This window comes from Jaculus jaculus, chromosome 8 (genome assembly GCF_020740685.1).
Source record: "Jaculus jaculus isolate mJacJac1 chromosome 8, mJacJac1.mat.Y.cur, whole genome shotgun sequence".
In the NCBI taxonomy this organism is placed as follows: domain Eukaryota; kingdom Metazoa; phylum Chordata; class Mammalia; order Rodentia; family Dipodidae; genus Jaculus; species Jaculus jaculus.
This window is the reverse complement of record NC_059109.1, coordinates 108,559,945-108,578,079: the sequence shown is the minus strand read 5'-3', so window position 1 is coordinate 108,578,079 and position 18,135 is coordinate 108,559,945. Positions and strand designations below refer to the sequence as shown.

The 18,135-nt window shown below is 49.1% G+C and overlaps 1 protein-coding gene across 1 annotated transcript in view; it reads right to left on the bottom strand.

The window, feature by feature from the left end:
- Acss1 (acyl-CoA synthetase short chain family member 1) overlaps window positions 1–18,135 on the bottom strand; it is a 64,653-nt gene that overhangs the window by 43,196 nt on the left and 3,322 nt on the right. The window contains exon 2 of the mRNA XM_004667977.2: window positions 10,035–10,131. Coding sequence (XP_004668034.2) covers window positions 10,035–10,131 — 97 coding nt within the window. The remainder of the gene's footprint in view (window positions 1–10,034; window positions 10,132–18,135) is intronic.

Sequence of the window (18,135 nt, the reverse complement as noted above, 5' to 3'; positions counted from 1 at the left end):
CACACACACAAGAATGGCGTCCATGAATCCAGATGAGCCTACCCTGAGTGGGGCTGAACGGTCACAGGGCAAGCACGTGCTACAGCTGACTTTGAACAGCTTTAACGGCCGAAGCCTTGAACCCAGGGGTGAGTCAGAAGGTCTGCTCACTTACATGACGTGGAGGGGTAAGCAGGCCTACCCAAGAGGCCTGGGGCCAGGAAATCACCCTGGCCAGCATCAACTAGGTGGGGCTCCATGGTCCCACCTTCCCTCGCCCCTTCTGGACCGCACCTACCTGCGGTCATCATGGTTTTTCTCACCATGCCTCTCCAGGGTGTGTCCTGTACCTGAGAAGCCCTTGTGCCTGAGGCTGAGCAGACCAATCTGGCTTTACCCGGTGGCTGCACAGGAGAGGCTGCCAGGGCAGCCAGTGGGTTGTGTTTCCTGGTCAGCCCTACTGTCCCTAAAGGCGCCAAGAAGCAGCGATGGCAGTTCCCTGACCCTGGACCAAACACAGCAGCATCTTTGCCAGAGGAGGGGGCAGAACATTTGTCCAGGCTGTGTTCCCTCCCAGCTATTCTGTGACCCTTAGAAACTTCTTTTCTTCCCAGAGGCCAAAGTGAATTCTCTCCTTCTCCTCCTCCTCCTTTTTCTTCTCTCTCTCTCTTTTTCTCTTGTGTGTGTGTGTGTGTGTGTGTGTCCATGTATGGAGTTCAGAGGGCAAGCCAAAGTGTCAATCATCACCTTCCACCTTGTTTTGAGACAGGGTCTCTTATTCACCATTGAGTTCGCCAGGCTAAGTGACCCGGGTACTTCTGGGCTTTTCCTGTCTCCACCTCCCATTCCACAGGAGGAGAGCTGCGGTCTCAGCTGCTCGCTGTTGGCATCAGTCTTTTACATGAGTTCTGCCCATCCAAACTCAGTCACTATTCCCTTGAGTAGCAAGTGCTACACTGAGCGGTCTCCCCGGCCTGAAGTGATTCTCTCTCCTTCTTGCAGCTGAATCCTGACAGAAACATTTCGCATGGCTGCCGAGACATCAGTGGAAATGTGTTTGCAAGTACAGATTCCCAGCCCTCCCTCCCTCCACAGATCCTGACTCCCCAGGGCCCCAGCGAGAAGATGGGGACTGCATTGTCAGAAACTTCCCCAAGGGACTTCAGAAACAAAGCCCTGGGGCTGGAAATCACCTTCTTTGCTGAACAACACAGCCTTGGAGAGAGGAGGCTCCGGAATGCCAAGCCCATGCCTGTTCCTGCCTTGGTTGATTCCCCACCCCAGCTCCCACCCATGACCCCTCCAAGGCCTTGGTTCATACAAAACCAGTGGGGACCCAGAGAATAAGCAAAAGGATCCTTCACCCCACCCACCCGTCAAAGGCCCAGTCCCCTCTCTAGGCTTCTCTGAGGAGGCTAGGCTGGTTTGATTATGTCAAGTTCTTGTGCTCCCCATCCAATCCAGGCAGTGCCAGGTAGGGGCCCCAATTCTGATAGGGGGAGCCAGCTCCCAAACCCTCTTCCTACCCTGACACCACGGCCTCTGCTCCTCCCATCCTGAAAAGCACCTCCACAGCCCTTGCTAACCTTCCTCCTGCAGCCATACTGAAGTCCCTTCACAGTGGTCCCTAAGTCCTCAGGCACAATGGAGCCAACGATTCCCCGACTGGCTTCAGTATCTCCTGTGTGACTGCCTGTTCTAGGGCTTGGTCACCTTAAAGAAATCCCTATCAGTAAGAACGTGCACTGCACACACCACCAAGAATGATGCCAGTCTGGAGGAATGGCTTAGAGGTTAAGGCATTTGCCTGCAAAGCCAAAGGACCCAGGTTTGATTCCCCAAGATCCACATAAGCCAGATGCACAAGGTGGCACATGGGTCTGGAGTTCGTTTGCAGTGGCTGGAGGCCCTGGCCCCATTCTCTCCTTCCCTCTTTCTCTTCCTCTCTCTCTCAAATATATAAATAAAAATAAAAATATTTGAAAGGAAGAATGATGCTTGCTGTGGGCTATGGAGGCCAGGAAGGCCCTGGCCTGCAGAGCTGCCCTTCCTCCTCATGACCCCCACACTCAGATTTCTAGGATCACTGCCACAGACCAATCTGAGTGCAAACTTAACTCTGAGTTTTCCAGCTGTGTAAACTTCCCAGATCCTAAGCCTTCTGGAAGTCAGGGTTGTGACCATGACTGTGACCTAAAACCATCCACATCAGTTCCTGTCCAGATTCGGTGGGGGGGGGGGGGGGGACGGGAGACGGTAGGGTACATTGCCAGCAGGATGGGGGCAACAAAACCAGAGACAGGATACTTGGAAGCTGACAAGAGACTTTAGGAGAGCAGAGAGCTGGGTAAGCACTACCCTCAGGGTGCACATTCACCCTCCCAAGAAGCTGCTCGCCCATGGGATGGTATGCAGTGTCCCCCTAGTGAGAGGACGCGGAAGAGGGGTGAGGGGATGAAAAGCAGCCCCTGGGGAAGGAGGCAGGGGTTGGAGGAATGCCTATGTCTGCAGGCAGAGTTCTGAGCCTTTGGCCCCTGTGTGCAGGCTCCACTGTTCTATAGGAGATCCTCTAGGAGGGCCACAGCAAAGCTGTGAACTCTGATCCCTAACGCAGTAGCCTAGAGCCTGAAAAACAGGAAGAAAAACACGAAACAGGAACCAGGAAGCCCTGACCGCTCCCATCCCCTCCACACACATCCACACATTCTCTAGAGGAACAGAAGCCATGTTCCTCCCTTAGGGACTAAACCTTGCCTTCCTCCTTCTCCAAGCAAAGCCCTCTACCTGCGGCCCCTGCACGGCAGAAGAGGGGCTCACAAAGTGGAGACCCGGCTTCAAGGGCGGTGTTTGCTTCTGGGTCCTTCTCAGATTGAACTTTAGCTGGGCTTGCCCCAGAGAAACTTCAAAGACTCCATTACAGAGGTTGCCCAGCATATAAGTAAACCTCTTAGTCAGCACTGACAGTCTAAGGAGCCCATGGTCCAAAGTGTGAAAGTCTGAGAACAATAAGCTTGCTCACAGCGTCAAGAGCCAAAGTGTTGTTGTTTTTTAAAATTAATTTTTATTCATTTATTTGGCAGAGAGAGAGGGAGGGAGAGAATGGGCACGCCAGGGCCTCCAGCCATTGCAAACAAACTCTAAATGCATGTGCCACCTTGTGCGTCTGGCTTACATGGGTCCTGGGGAATTGAACCTGGGTCCTTTGGCTTTGCAGGTAAGTGCCTTAACTGTTAAACCATCTCTCCAGCCCCAAAGTCTTTTTGTAAAGTGTGCGCGTGTTCATGTGTGTAGGTGTGTATGTGTGTGTTCACGTGTGTATGTGGACCCAGACCCTTCAGCTAAGTGCTGCTGGGAGGGCCCGGCAGCCATGCAGACAGAGTCCCCAAGCCGCATCCGGCCTCCCACATGCACTAGGGCTTCTTCACATGTGACCCCAGGTCACTGCAGTACCCACCAGAACTGAGGTGAGCAGGACCATCCTCTGACAGGCACACGGACGATGCCAAGGGGCAGTTCCCAGGTGCCCTCTGGCCACCTGCCTCGAGAAGCACAGCTTATCCATAGCCCACCTGGCTGCTTCCCTCAGCCACTAGCCCTGAGCATGGGGGAGGAGCCGATCTCCTCCTTCCCTGGGGTCACGCAGCCTTCTTCCTGGGAGCGGGGCGCAGGTCATGTGGGCAGATGCCCAGCATGCCACTATTCCCAAGTCTGGGCTGGTAGCCACAGAGGAAAGGCCGTGTGAAGCGGGAGTTTGCAGGCCTGATTCACAATAAACAGCATTTACCTGACGGCTACAGTTGTGTGGACCGATAGGCAGTGACTCCGGGCATGTCCCATCTCAGGCTAATGACAGCCTCCTGCACAGACCATGAAGCAGGGCTGTTCCTGTGATGTGGGAATGAGTTTAAAAGGTGTGTGTGTGCGTGTGTGTGTGCACGCGCGCACGCACGCGCATGCACTTCCACGCATGGTACACAGTAGTGACTTGTGAGTTCTCAGGATAGAGGCGTTCTTCAGGGCTGGAGCCCACAGTGCTGGGCGGAGTTGTTGCTTGTTCACCAGTCCAAATTATTCAGACATACACCTGTCAAGCACTCGGGGGCAAGGCACAGTGGTTAAGAGTGCTTGCTTTGCAAAGCCTGATGGCCTGGATTTGACTCCCCAGTTCTCGCATAAAGCACAAAGTGGCACATGCATCTGGAGTTCATTTACAGTGAGAACTTAGCAAGCCCAGGAGGGAGAGGCTCTGGGCACCCAAGAAAGGTGAAACACGAGTGGCTGACATGGCCCATTCTGAAGGGCTTTGTCCCAGGATCCGTTGGGCCCCAGAGACATCTGCTGATGTGGCCACGACCAGGTGATGATTCTGTGGCATGTGATGTGGGTTCATGGCTCTGAATTTGCTGATGTGGGGCCATGGTTCCCTCCACCCCAAGCATTTGCCCTAAACATACCATTTCACCTATCTGAGTCTGTCTGCTTATCTGTCACATTGGATTAATTTTTTATTAATTAAACTAGCAATTACTTGGGGAGTCAAAGGAAAGGCTGATGATTAACTGAGAAAGGCCACAAGAACTTCCTGGAGCAATGACTGTTGTTCTGTATCTTAAAAACATATTTGAGGGATGGAGGGATGGCTTAGCAGTTAAGGCGCTTGCCTGCGAAGCCTAAGGACCCATGTAAGCCAGATGCACAAAGTGACACAAATGAACAAGCTCACACGTGTGTACAAGGTGACACAAGCATCTGGAGTTTGAGTGCAGTGACTGGAGGCCCTGGTGCACCCATTCTCTCTCTCTCTGCCTCTCTCTCTGTCTTTCAAATAAACAAACAGTGAGCCAAAAATAAACCTTTCCTGCCAGGCGTTTAATCCCAGCACTCAGAAGGCCAAGGTAGGAGGACTGCTGAGAGTTCAAGGCCACCCTGAGACTACACAGCAAATTCCAGGTCAGCCTGGGCTAGAAAGAGACCTTGCCTTGAAAAATCAAAATAAATAAAGATAAACAAACAAACACATGGAACTTTCCTGCCCTTTGTTGCTTCTTGTCAGGCATGTGGTGACAACAATGAGAAAAGTAACTAGTATAGTACTAATAACCACAACTTATTTTGAAATGCACCAAAAACTAGGATTTATAGAAAAACCAGGGAGGAATGGAAGTGTCACACCTCAAAGCAAGCACTGTAAAACACAGGTGACGGATATGTGGTACTGCAATGCTTCAAACTGTTTTGTAACAAAATGTTGGAAACAATAATAATAAACAGTGTTCTTCCTGTCTGATGAAATGGTGGTCCTCAAAACAATTCAGTCATGATGTTTAAAACAGTACTCAGTGGGTAGATATATACTGGCGACCATCGCTGGCTGTGTTTAGAATGTATTTACACTTCCATGCATTTGCTCAGATCAATTCAGTTCCTTGGGCTGACCTGGGACAGTTATAATGTCCACCCCATTTTACAGAGAGGGAAATGGTGCCCCAAGAAAACACATAGCTTCACCAGGTCATCAGCCAGAAAGACGGTTCTGAACCACCTTTGCTGTGCTGGTTGCGGCCCATAAGGACTCGAGGAAAAACAGGCTGAAAATTCCTCCAGGGCAAAAGCCAACGGAGCCTGACCTGGGGTGAACCTGCTGGTGCCAATCCTTTACCTGAGGTCACAGCTGACTGGCCCAGGGGTGAGAGTCAGTTGGGGACATTCTCTTTCCTGAGAATCCCAGGGCCTGTTCAAATGCAGAGGCCCAAGCCACCTGTGAGCTTCTTGGAACCAGGAAACCACACCACCATCCTCCAGCCTGAGAAAACCACAGCCCCACATGCATTTTTATTTCAATTTTTTTAAACTACTTATTGACAACTTCTATAAATATAGACAATATACCATGATCATCAATAACTTCCTCACCACCATCACTTTTCCCCTTCTAATCCCGCCTCCACTGAATCCCTTCTTTCCCAGTAATCTGTCTTCTATTTTGATGCCATCATTTTTCCCTCCTATTATGAAGGTCTCACGTAAGGCCCACAGGGCTTTGTCGTTTGTCTTTGTATTGCCTGGGATTACATTCAGGATGAGCTGCTGCCCCACTAAGCATCATATCCTCAACCCTTGTCTTTTGTTTGTGTGTTGTTTACTCTTGTGGTTTGTTTTTTTTTTTTTTTTTTTTCTGACACAGAATCTTGCTAGGTAACACAAGCTGGCTTCAAACTTGAATCCTGTTTCCCATCCTGTGAGTTGGGATTACAGGTGCGTGCTACCACGGCTAGCCACAGTGTTTCTTTTTTGTTTGTTTGTTTGTTTGTTTGTATTTATTTTTTTGAGAGTGACAGAGAGAGAAACAGGCAGAGAGAGAGAGAATGGGCGCGCCAGGGCCTCAAGCCCCTGCAAACGAACTCCAGACGCGTGTGCCCCCTTGTGCATCTGGCTTACATGGGTCCTGGGGAATCGAGCCTTGAACTGAGGTCCTTAGGCTTCACAGGCAAGCGCTTAACCACTAAGCCATCTCTCCAGCCCCACCGTGTTTCTTTAAGAGGGCTAATATAGGCATTGGGTGTAGTGTAATTTGGTGGGAGGGCATGATCAAGGCGCCAGATTTGGTCTCCAGAACAGAAAACAAAAGCCATACTGGTAGTCTAGAATGAGGCCTTTGAGCTTATAGGGCTTTTGAACATACCAAGGAAACTTGGGTGTTACCATGCAGGGCATGTGGGCAGCGAGGCACTTTATTTCAGTGATAGTGTGTACACATATGTGCATGAGAATATCTGTTTGTCTGTCTGCCTACTGACAGGCCAACCAGCAAGCAAGTCAAGCACCTAAAATGGCCAGGAAAACAGCCAGAGCCCTTCACACGTGGGCTCAGTAATGGCTACTGTACAAACATGTTAACAGCGAAGGGAGCCATTGGACACTGTCAGTGGAGATCTGCAAAAGCATCTTGGACGGAGTCTGCACAGTGATAGCAAGACAGCTTAGTAAACACTTTACTTCTACTCAGAAATATGTCTCTGGCCTGGGGCTGCTTTGTTACTGTGAGCTTGAAGCCTTTAGCATGCTGGCTTTGGTCCAGAGCATTCCACATGGTTTAGCTTTAACCATACATCTCAGCAGATCACAGATTGCTGCAAACTGCTGCATCCAACCACAGGGTGTCCCCATGACATTCCCACCAATGGTTCCAGACATACTTGAGACAGTGAGGGAGACCAGAACTTCAGGGAGTACCAGGACTGGACCTGCTCAAGACTGCGTCTCCATGGGTCCAGCTAGTGCTTCTGCCCCCTCCAGCCCCCAAACATATGTGGTGGTCCTCTTTTACAAAAGAGGACCCAAGGCAGCTGCCTCAGCTTCACAAAAGGATGTGTGTTCACACACGAATGGAGCTGAACTCAGAACCATAAATGGGCCTTAAGAGGCAGCTGAACTAGCCAGTGAATTCCAGGTCAGCCTGGGCTAGAGTGAGAGCCTACCTCAAAAAAAAAAGCAAAACAAAATCTTTCAAAGGTTATGCTATTGTTGGGCTGGAGAGATGGCTTAGCGGTTAAGCACTTGCCTGTGAAGCCTAAGGACCCCGGTTGGAGGCTCAATTCCCCAGGACCCACGTTAGCCAGATGCACAAGGGGGCACATGCGCCTGGAGTTTGTTTGCAGTGGCTGGAGGCCCTGGCGTGCTCATTCTTTCTCTCTCTCTGCCTCTTTCTCTGTCTGTCACTTTCCAATAAATAAATAAACATAAAAAAGATTATGCTATTGCTATTTATCACTCCACTGACATAGGGCGCTGAGGGAAAAGCAAGTGGCTGGTATTTATGACACCAGTGGGTGCTTTATTCAGCTATGTCCACATCACCTGTAACTGGGACAAAAGAACATTCCCAAAGCTGAAACATCTCCTGGTGCTCAGACAACCCAAAGCACTGAGCTAGACAGAGCAGAAGACGGAGCCAGAGCCACCCCGCACCTGAACATCGCACGCTTGTTAGGTTCCATCGATGGGAACCTACAGCATCAGGAAACGCCACAGTGAACCAGGAAGATGGACTCCTTCCAGACTACGGAACCCTCCATGTTAATGGGCACAGTAGGGATCACCTGTCTACCCCAAACCCAAACCACAGAAAACTCCCAGTCTCCCGTTGGCTGCTGTGGTGGTTTGATTCAGGTGACCCCATAAACTTAGGTGTTCTGGAGGTTAAGTTCCCCAGCTGATGGCAACTGGAAATTAAAGCCTCCTGGAGGAGTGTATTGTTGGGGGTGGGCTTATGGGTATTATAGCCAGTTTCCCCATGCCAGTGTTTGGCACACTCTCCTGTTGCTATGGTCCACCTTATGTGGGTCAGGGGGTGATGTCCACTCTCTGCTCATGCTGTCATTTTTTCCCTGCCATCATGGAGCTTCCCCTCAAGCCTGTAAGCCAAAATAAACCTCTTTTCCCACAAGCTGCTCTTGGTTGGGTGATTTCTACCAGCAGTGAGAACCTGACCGCAACAGTGAAGTGGTTCCAAGGAGTGGGATTGCTGTTAGACACCTGACTGTGTGGTTTTTGCCTTTTGGAGATGATTTTCAAAAGGAATGTGGAAGGATTTGAAACCTTGGCCTAAGAGATGCCTTGCAGTGCTGTAAGTACAGCTTGGTGGACTATTCTGGTCAGAGTTGAAAGTTCTGAATGCCTTAAGAACTATGGACTGTGAGGTTTGGCTTGTGAGGGTGAGAAAGAGCTTTGCTTGGATTGGTCTAGCAATTTGTGTGAAAAGTTTACTGTTATGCCCATGTCCTGAGAAGTTGTGCAGAGTTGCACTACGTAGAAATGAACTGGTATGAGCAGAGGGATATGGCACAGAAAAAAATGAAATCTTTGGGCCTAAACTGCTGCCCATTTATCTGCAAATTGTTTGAGAGATTACAACCATTAAGATTGGGCCAGCTGACCTGTACTGGGCAACAGGAAGAATGTTCTTTGGAAGGGGCCTGAGTGCTCAAGGAGTGTCCCGTTCTTCAAAGTCTGCTTTAATCCTGCCTGAATTAACCAATTGGCACCCTACCTGGTATTGTGGAGTATAGGAAATGCAGGAAAAAGAGGGTCATTGAATTTGCAACATGGTCTTGTGTTTTGGGAAATGGCTATGGGCAGTGTGAAGCAGGTTTGCTGGATGCCTGCATGGAGACCCTATGGGGCCATGAGATTGAAAAGTGGATTGCAGTGGAGACCCAGTGGAGATGCCGGGACCATGAGATGGCTGCTAAGCAAAGCTGCTGGCCCCAATGATGTTTTCCAGGACTGTGAGTAGCCTAGCTGGAGGGCTGGAATTGGAATTCCAGACACTTGTTGCTGGTTTGAATTATCGGACTTGGAGATTTGTCACTGGCTAGAGTTGTTGGATTTGAACTACAGAGTTTGATGTTTTTCCTGGTTGTTTTAAATCTTGTATTGATTGAATATTTCTTGGCTATGCCCAATGCCATCTTTTGCAGTATGAATGTTTATTCTGTGCCATTATGGGTTTTGGGGGGGAACTTTTTGGTATTATGGCTCAGTTAAAAGATCTTGGACTATGGGGATGTATGAATATCATTGGAATTGATAAAAAAAATTATGGGAGCTTTAAAAGTTGGACTGAATGCATTATATTTTACATCATGTATCAATATCAGTTTATGGGGGCTAGGGGTGGAATGTGGTGGTTTGATTCAGGTGACCCCATAAACTTAGGTGTCCTGGAGGTTAGGTTCCCCAGCTGATGGCAATTGGAAATTAAAGCCTCCTGGAGGAGTGTATTGTTGGGGGTGGGCTTATGGATGTTATAGCCATTTTCCCCATGCCAGTGTTTGGCACACTCTCCTGTTGCTATTGTCCACCTATGTTGGCCAGGGGGTGATGTCCGCTCTCTACTCATGCCATCGTTTTTCCCTGCCATCATTGAGCTTCCCTTTGAGCCTATAAGCCAAAATAAACCTCTTTTTCCCACAAGCTGCTCTTGGTTGGGTGAGTTCTACCAGCACCGCAAATCTGACTGGAACAGCTGCTAAGAGCCTCAGGTGACACAGTACCTGTAGGTGATCTTCACTTCAGTCCCAGGCTCGTCTCGCTCCCAGATCAAAGCGACAGTCTCAGGGGACTTCTGCACATGCTGGTCCAGACAGTTGACTGTGCAAAGACAAATTTGCGGATATCACTCTGGCTGCTTCAGTGGGGAAAGGGGTGTCTCCACTGTGGCTTGGTCTAACCTGCCTCCTTGTTAGGAAAGGGTGGCCTGCCGAGCCACAATAGCTGACGTAATCATCACATAAACACAGCTACAAGGTGACCTCCTGCACATACCCCGAGGCAGCCATATCAACTCCAGTGGCGCTGTGCTGCATACTGACAAGGCTGCCCCAGACCCCCTAGCAAGAATCCTTATGTAACGGGTATTGGCTGGGCTGTGCACTCTTCAAAGCCTCCTAATGGCTTTGTGAACAGCCAGCACTGACTGGTTGCTACAGCCATGGGCTTTAGGAAAGACTTTTCTTTCTTTCTTTCTTTCTTTTTTTTTTAAAATAGGTCTCATGTAGCTCAAGCTGGCCTGAAACTCCATATGTAGCTGAGTATGACCTTGAATTTTTTAAAGGTTTTTTTAAAATATATTTTATTTATTTATTAAGAGAGAGATAGAATGGGCACACCAGGGCCACAGCCACTGCAAACAAACTCCAGACGCATGGGCCACCCTGTGCATCTGGTCCTGGGGAATCAAACCCGGGTCCTGTGGTTTTGCAGGCAAACACCTAAAGTGCTAAGCCACCTCTCCAGCCCCGACCTTGAACTTTTGATCCTCTTATCTCTACCTCCCAATTACAGGCACACCCACTTTTTATGTGGGGCTGAGCATCTAACTCAGGGCTTAGTGCCTTCTAGACAAGCACTCTACCAACTGCGCTACCTCCCCAGCCCCCATAGGAAAGAATTCTTGATATAAACAGGCATTCCTATTGCAGATGCCCTCATGAAGCAAGTTTCCTGGGTCATGTGGCTCAGTCCCTGTGGGGTGGAGATGCCAGCCAGGATCCAAATGCCTCCCCAGGTGTCCAATCAGCACTCCTTAAGCCAGCTCCCACTCCACAAAGTGACTGGGGGAGGCGGCTGGCATGCCCTCCTGCTTTTCCAGAGAACCTCTTTCCCCTCCCCCTCTGTTGCCCAAGCTCAGCTCGCATGACTTGCTGGCAGAGACACAAGGTCACCTACCCTAAATGAGGGTTAGTAGACTCAGTTGTTTTGCTGGCATCCTGTTCACACTTCAAAGGTAAGCTTAATTCAGGCTGGTTTTCACAGCAGTCCTTGCCTGACCACATCCCCACCAGGTGCTTGGAGGAAATCCTCCCAGGTGGGCTGTGGCAGGTATCATAATGTTTGACCAACCAACCAGGGAGACTAAAGTTATGCCAACAAAGCAAACCCATGGATGCTAAGAGCTATCCACAGACAGTAGCGGCAAGAACCTGAATATGGACCGGGGCTTGTGGGCCAGGAGGTGCTGACCACCAGCATCTCTCGTCATTAATGGGAAACATACAGAGAGGTAATGCAGTCTGCCCATGGAGCAGAGCAACAGATATGAATTTGGCGAAAATTAACTTAGGGTCCCTCACGCCACCCCACCCTCCAGCATCACCCTGTCCCAGTTCAAACAAACAGCAAGCCAGGTGTGGTAGCACCCGCCTGAGGCTGAGGTAAGAGGATCGTTGTAAGTTCGAGGCCAACTTGGGACTACAGAGTGAGTTCCAGGTCAGCCTAGGATACAGTGAGACCTTATGGGGTGGGCGGTACTCAGTGCAGCAGGTGGAAAGAAAGGTGAACAATGGAGGGAAGCGGAGATGTGGGGTGGCATGATCTCACGAGTGAGATGTAGAACTGCGAAGACCAGTGAGGCCAGGCAGGCAGCAGGAGCATGCGCAGCCCACACAGGATACAAACACAAGACTGGGAGGGAGAAACCCCAAGGTAGAATCGCAGATGTTAACTGAGTGTGTCTTCACGCTGAATCTAACTCATAGACATGTCATCTCTGATCTCTCTCTCTCTCTCTCTCTCTCTCTCTCTCTCTCTCTCTCTCTGGGCGTGTATCTAAACATCAGGAGTTTTCACACTAAAACTATGAATTTATGGCTTTTGGAGCGAGCAGTCAACCAAAATACCCACAGGCACAGGGTCCTGTCCCAAGCTGCCTGGAGGTGATTCTGAGGCAAATTGGGAAGGCTCAGCTGGAAGTGATGCTGTAGAAAGTCTGAAAGGAGAATCAGGACAGAGCTGGGTGAGGGTGGAAACTAAGGTGACCAGGCCAGCAAGAGTGCCGTGCACACTGGACACAGGTCTTCTGCAGCCCCCCCCCCCATCTTTGAATGGGATCAGAACCACAGGAGCTTGTTACCATGCAGGGCGCTGCGCCCCTGTCTGAGTCTGGGCATTTTAACCCAACAGACCTGCTGCAGCCCGGCTGGCCTTGGGACCATGTGGTGACAGATGCTTGTGTGTCTGTACGGATGTCTGCTCTACCTGTGGGTTCTGGTTCTGGGTTCCCTGGCGATTGGATTTAGTTAAATTCTGGGAGGAGAACAACTAAAGGTTCTTGCCAGCCCTGTGTGACATCTGGCTGTACCTCACCAGCTAGCAGCCTGGAGCATCCTGAAAACCCTTAACTCTGGCCCCTGGCCAGCCACCTACCAACCACAGACAATGTCCTTGTCATCTACTGGAAATCTCAGCTTCCTCATCCACAGGGTGGTATCGAAAATCCTGGTTCTGGGTGTGGCTAAGAATTAGTTTACTTAAGTGTGTCCTGAGATGGGGACAGAGCGTGTCATAGTTTTCCCAAGGAACATGCAAACAGAATTAACTCCTTTCCTTACAGCCACCTCTCCCCCCCCCCCAAGGTAGGATCTTGCTCCAGCCCAGGCTGACCAGAAATTCACTATGTAGTCGCAGGGTGGCCTTGAACTCACAGCACTCTGCCTACCTCAACCTTCTGAATGCTGGGATTCAAGGCATGTGCCGCTATGCCCCGCCATGATGACTTTTAGCATATATTTATAATTCTTTCTACTGCTTCAATTCCAGGAAGGAAAATAAGGGAGGGATGAGAGGGGCTGGGGGAAAGAGGTAGGGAAGGGGAAAGAGAGTGAGGGAGGGGAGAAAAGAGGCTAGGAGGGGGAAAAAAAGGAGGGGGAAAGGAAAGAGAGACAAAGAGGAAGAGAGGAGGAAAAAAGCAGAGATAAAAAGGAAGAGAGGGGGCTGGAGAGATGGCGTAGCGGTTAAGCGCTTGCCTGTGAAGCCTAAGGACCCCGGTTCGAGGCTCGGTTCCCCAGGTCCCACGTTAGCCAGATGCACAAGGGGGCGCACGCGTCTGGAGTTCGTTTGCAGAGGCTGGAGGCCCTGGCGCGCCCATTCTCTCTCTCTCCCTCTATCTGTCTTTCTCTCTGTGTCTGTCGCTCTCAAATAAATAAATAAAATTTAAAAAAAAAAAAAAGGAAGAGAGGGAGACATGGGGAGGTAGAAGGAAGGAGAAAAAAGAGAAGGGAAGAAAAAGGAGGAACATATTAGTCCTACATTCACAAAATCTCTACATCCCTCCCCACTGTCCCCACACACAATTCAAACCAAAGATCTTGGCAGTGAGACAAGAAAGTTCCAAGTTTCCAAGCATTTCTTTGGCCCTGGGCCCAGCACAGTTGAGGGCGCTCGGCGCGCAGTGATCTGTCCTCCACTCTCAGGCCCTCACCACCATGTGACACTTCCTCATTTGGCCCAGGAGCCCCATTCTGGCACACAGGGACCCTAAGGTTTTTTTTTTTAATGGGGAATATGGGGAAAGTCCCGTTCCCCCTCCACCGGCCCCACCCCTGTCTGCACTACAGAAACATTGAGCAAGTCGCTCCACTCTGAATTCAGTCACTTACTATGTTAAAATCGCAGGAGGCCATTGTTTTGGCCCAAGCTGTAAAGCAGTCCTGGTTGAAAAGAGCTGCTCCTCAAGCTTCCAGGGAATTGAGGGCCAGGGGAAGGACAAGCGGCTAAACGCCCAGGGGGCCGGTGGTGAAGCCCCCTTGCCTGCATCCTTACACAGGGAAGCCCAGCCTGAGGACCCTGGGTGAGATACAGGGGGGTCTCCCGTTGTCCAGGCCCCCAGCCCGCCTTACAAGGAGAGCTGCAGAAACAGCCAATCTGCATTCTGATCTTCCTTGTGGCCTCTTCAGCCCGGCTCTGTCTATAAAACCCAGACTCTCCGCTGGGTCCTTGGCAACACTTGATCTATTTGATGGGACAAAGTGTTGCCCAAATGAAGAATGTTAAACACTGCCCGCCCGCGCTGTGGCCCTGGGCATTTTCCGCTGTCCATCTGTCCATACCTTTGTCTCTTCACCGTACAAGGTACAAAAACTCCATGTTGGTGTTTGTTTGTTTTTCACTTTTTAAAATATATTTTTACTTACTGACAGAGAAAGAGGCAGAGAGTGTGTGAGAGAGAATGGGTGCGCTACGGCCTCCAGCCACTGCAAACGAACTCCAGATGCATGTACCCCATTGTGCATCTGGTTTACTTATGTGAGTTCTGGAGAATCAAACCAGGATCCTTTGGCTTTGCAGGCAAATGCCTTAACCACGAAGCCATCTCTCTAGGACCCCCCCCCTTTTTTTTTTTTCATTTTTTGAGGTAGGATCTTGCTCTAGCCCAGGCTGACCTGGAATTCATTATGTAGTCTCAGGCTGACCTTGAACCCATGGCTCTCCTCTTTACCAGTCCTCCCATGTGCTGGGACTAAAAGCGTGCACCACCACGCCCAGCTCTATGTTGGTGCTATAAGGAGACACAAGGCCCCTGGGAGCGGGCGCCAGCTCAGTCACACTCTCCATCGTGTTCACTGGAGCGTATGTCCCAGCCCAGGGCCTAACACAGCCTATGAACAGTGAAATTAATGACTTTTGGTGGGTCATTGGTTTTTAGTTTCATTAACAAAAAATAATAATAATTACAAGAGGGGCTGGTTAAGGCACTTGCCTATGATGCCTAAGGACCCAGGTTCGATTCCCTAGTACACATATAAGTCAGACTCACAAAGTGGTGCATGTGTCTGGATTTGTGAGCAGTGGCTAGGGGCCCTGGTGCTCTCATTCTCTCTCTCCCCCTCAGATAAATAAATAAAAATGACCTGGGCACAGTGGCACACACCTTTAATCTCAGCAGTCAGGTGGAAGAGGTAGGAGGACTGCCATCAATTCCAGGCCACCCTGAGACTACATAGTGAATTCTAAGTCAGCCTGGGCTAGAGAAAGACCCTACCTTGAAAAACCAAAAAAATACAAAGTAAAAATAAATAATAATTACAAGAGTGTTATTCTTCTGTAAAGACACGCAATAATGCAGGAATTTTTCAGGAACTCTTCTACCTACCTCTTGGCAGTCCTTGGTCAGAACCCAAGACCACCCACATACTAGTCAAACGCTCTACCACTGAGATACACCACAACTCATGAGCTTTGACTGGTTGTTTAAATATATCCCCCTCATAGGCAGTCCCATTATTTTTGCATGTGTATGTGTGTGGTGTGTGTGTATGTGTGTGTGGTGTGTGTGTGTGTGAGTATGTGTGGTGTGTGCATGTGTGTGTGCTTGTGCATGTGTGGTGTGTGTGCATGTGTATTGGGGGCACGCCTGCACTTGTGCCTAGGGAGGCCACAGGTCAATGTCAGGTGTCTTCCTCAGCCACTCTCCACCTTGCTTTTATTTTATTTCTTTTTTTTTCAACTTTATTTATTTATTTGAGAGAGGGAAAGAGGCAGAGAGACAGAGGGAGGGAGGGAGGGAGGGAGAGTGAGAGTGACAGGGCCTCCAGCCACTGCAAACGAACTCCAGACACATGTGCCACCTTGTGCATCTGGCTTACATGGGTACTGAGGAATTGAATGGGGGTCCTTTGGCTTTGCAGTCAAATGCCTTACCTGCTAAGCCATCTCTCCAGCCCCTTATTTTATTTTATTTCTTTCTTTTTTTTTCCAGCCCTTTATTTTATTTTATTTTATTTTATTTTATTTTATTTTATTTTATTTTATTTTATTTTATGAGGCAGAGAGAGATTCAGAGAATTGGTACATGAAGGCCTCTAGCCACTGCAATCAAACTACAGATATGTGCAGCACCTTGTGTGCATGCATGATCTTGTGCACATGTGCACCCTGCGTCTGGCTTATGTGGGTTCTGGAGAGTCAAATCTGGGTGCTCAGAATTCGCAGGCAAACACCTTAACCATTAATCTCTCTCTCCAGCCTCTAGCCACCTTATTCTGTCAGACAGGGTCTCTTGCTGAGACTTGAGCTCACAGATCTAGTTAGCCACCAAACTCTATGGATTCTCTTGCTTCTGTCAGCACCAGGATTATAGGACGTGATACTGAGCCTGGTTTTTGCCTGGGTGCTGGGGATCTGAACTCAGCTCCTCATGCTTGTACAGCAAGCACTTACCTACTGAGCCATCTCCCCAGCCCAATTCCTAAAAGTTAAGTCAACTTATTTCACAAAACTTCAATCTTAGTGAAAAGAAACTAGGGAGTTCATGTGAACAAAGGGATTCACAATGGTCTTCTTTAAATACTTTTTTGAGAAATTTTTATTATTTTTTGAGAGAGAAAGAGGCAAAGAGAGAGAGAGAGAATGAGCACACCAGGATCTTCAGCCACTGTGAATGAACTCCAGATGCGTGTGCCCCCTTGTACACATGTGTGACATTGTGTGCTTGTGTCACTGTGAGCCTGGCTACGTGGGACCTGGAGATTCGAACATGAGTTCTTAAGCTTTACAGGCAAGCACTTTAACTGCTAAGCTATCCCTCCAGCCCACAATGGCTTTCTTTAAATAGAAAGCCTCCCTGGCACATTTTGAGATATTATACCAGTCCCAAAAGTTGTATTTGCCAACTTTCCAGAAGTGCCTGCTATTTAAAGTAAGTCATGCTCTGCTCTGACAACTCAGAGGAACTCAGAGATCCTTCCAGAGGCTCTGCCTCATGAGACTGGGGCTGCATTTCCATTTCATTTCCTTCAAAGCATTACACAAGCTTTGTCTGCCATCCTTGATTCATGAGCCTTCAGAATCACTGCCATCAAGGAGAGAGCTCCAGAAACATGACTTCAGTTCATATTCTTTGTTCAAGAAGCATCAAGAGAGTGGGGTGTCACTTAGTGATAGAGCACTTACCTAGCTTGTAAGAGGCTCTGTCTTCCATTCTCAGGACAGAAAATAAGAAAAAAAAAACAAAACAAAAGATCTCTCAGTGTTCAATGGTTGGAGAAATCTACTTTATTTACACTCTTACTAGAGTAAGAATGCACACATTTTAAAAATATCTTTATTTATTGAGAAAAGTATGTGTGTATGGGTGCTCCAGGGCCTCTTGCTGCTGCAAACTCCAGGCACATGTGTCACTCTGTGCATCTGGCTTCACATGGGTACTGGGGAAAATGAACTTGGGCTGGCAGACTTTACAAGCAAGCACCTTTAACTCACTAAGTCATCTCCCCAGCCCAGAATCACACATAAGACTCTAAGTTTCAGGATCAGACAATAGTACTTAGATGTGTGTAATGCAAGCAATGTCCACCATGACCCTCTGGGTGTAGATTTGCAGCTACCTGACATCCTGAGTTTACATCCACAGGTCAAACTTTACTGTGTGACCCTGCAGAGAAGCAAACCAAATGTCCGAGGAGAGAAAGAATCCCTTTCACGATGTGCCTTTCCAAAGACCTTTCTGTGAAACACTTTACATAAGACATTCCAGGCAAGCCAAAGGCCTGGAGATTCCACCTCCCCACTCAGCCGAGGGGTCTTGGGCAGCATAGCCCAGCAGGCTTCATAGCTTGGGACGGGCAGAGTATGTGGTGCCTTGATAACTGGTTTAGATACCTTCAGCCTTACTTCTCACCTATGTCAGGTTGAACCAACATAAATACATGGGGTCCAGTTCAGATGGATGGCAGTAATGCTGGAGGACAAACTCAAGGTCACTGCTTCCCCAAATGCTTCATTAATAATTAACACTGGCCAGCGGTTGGGGCTGTCCTGTGCTAAGGACAGTACTAAGGGCTTAGAAGCTTTATCTCACCTGTTCCTAACAAAAGCTCC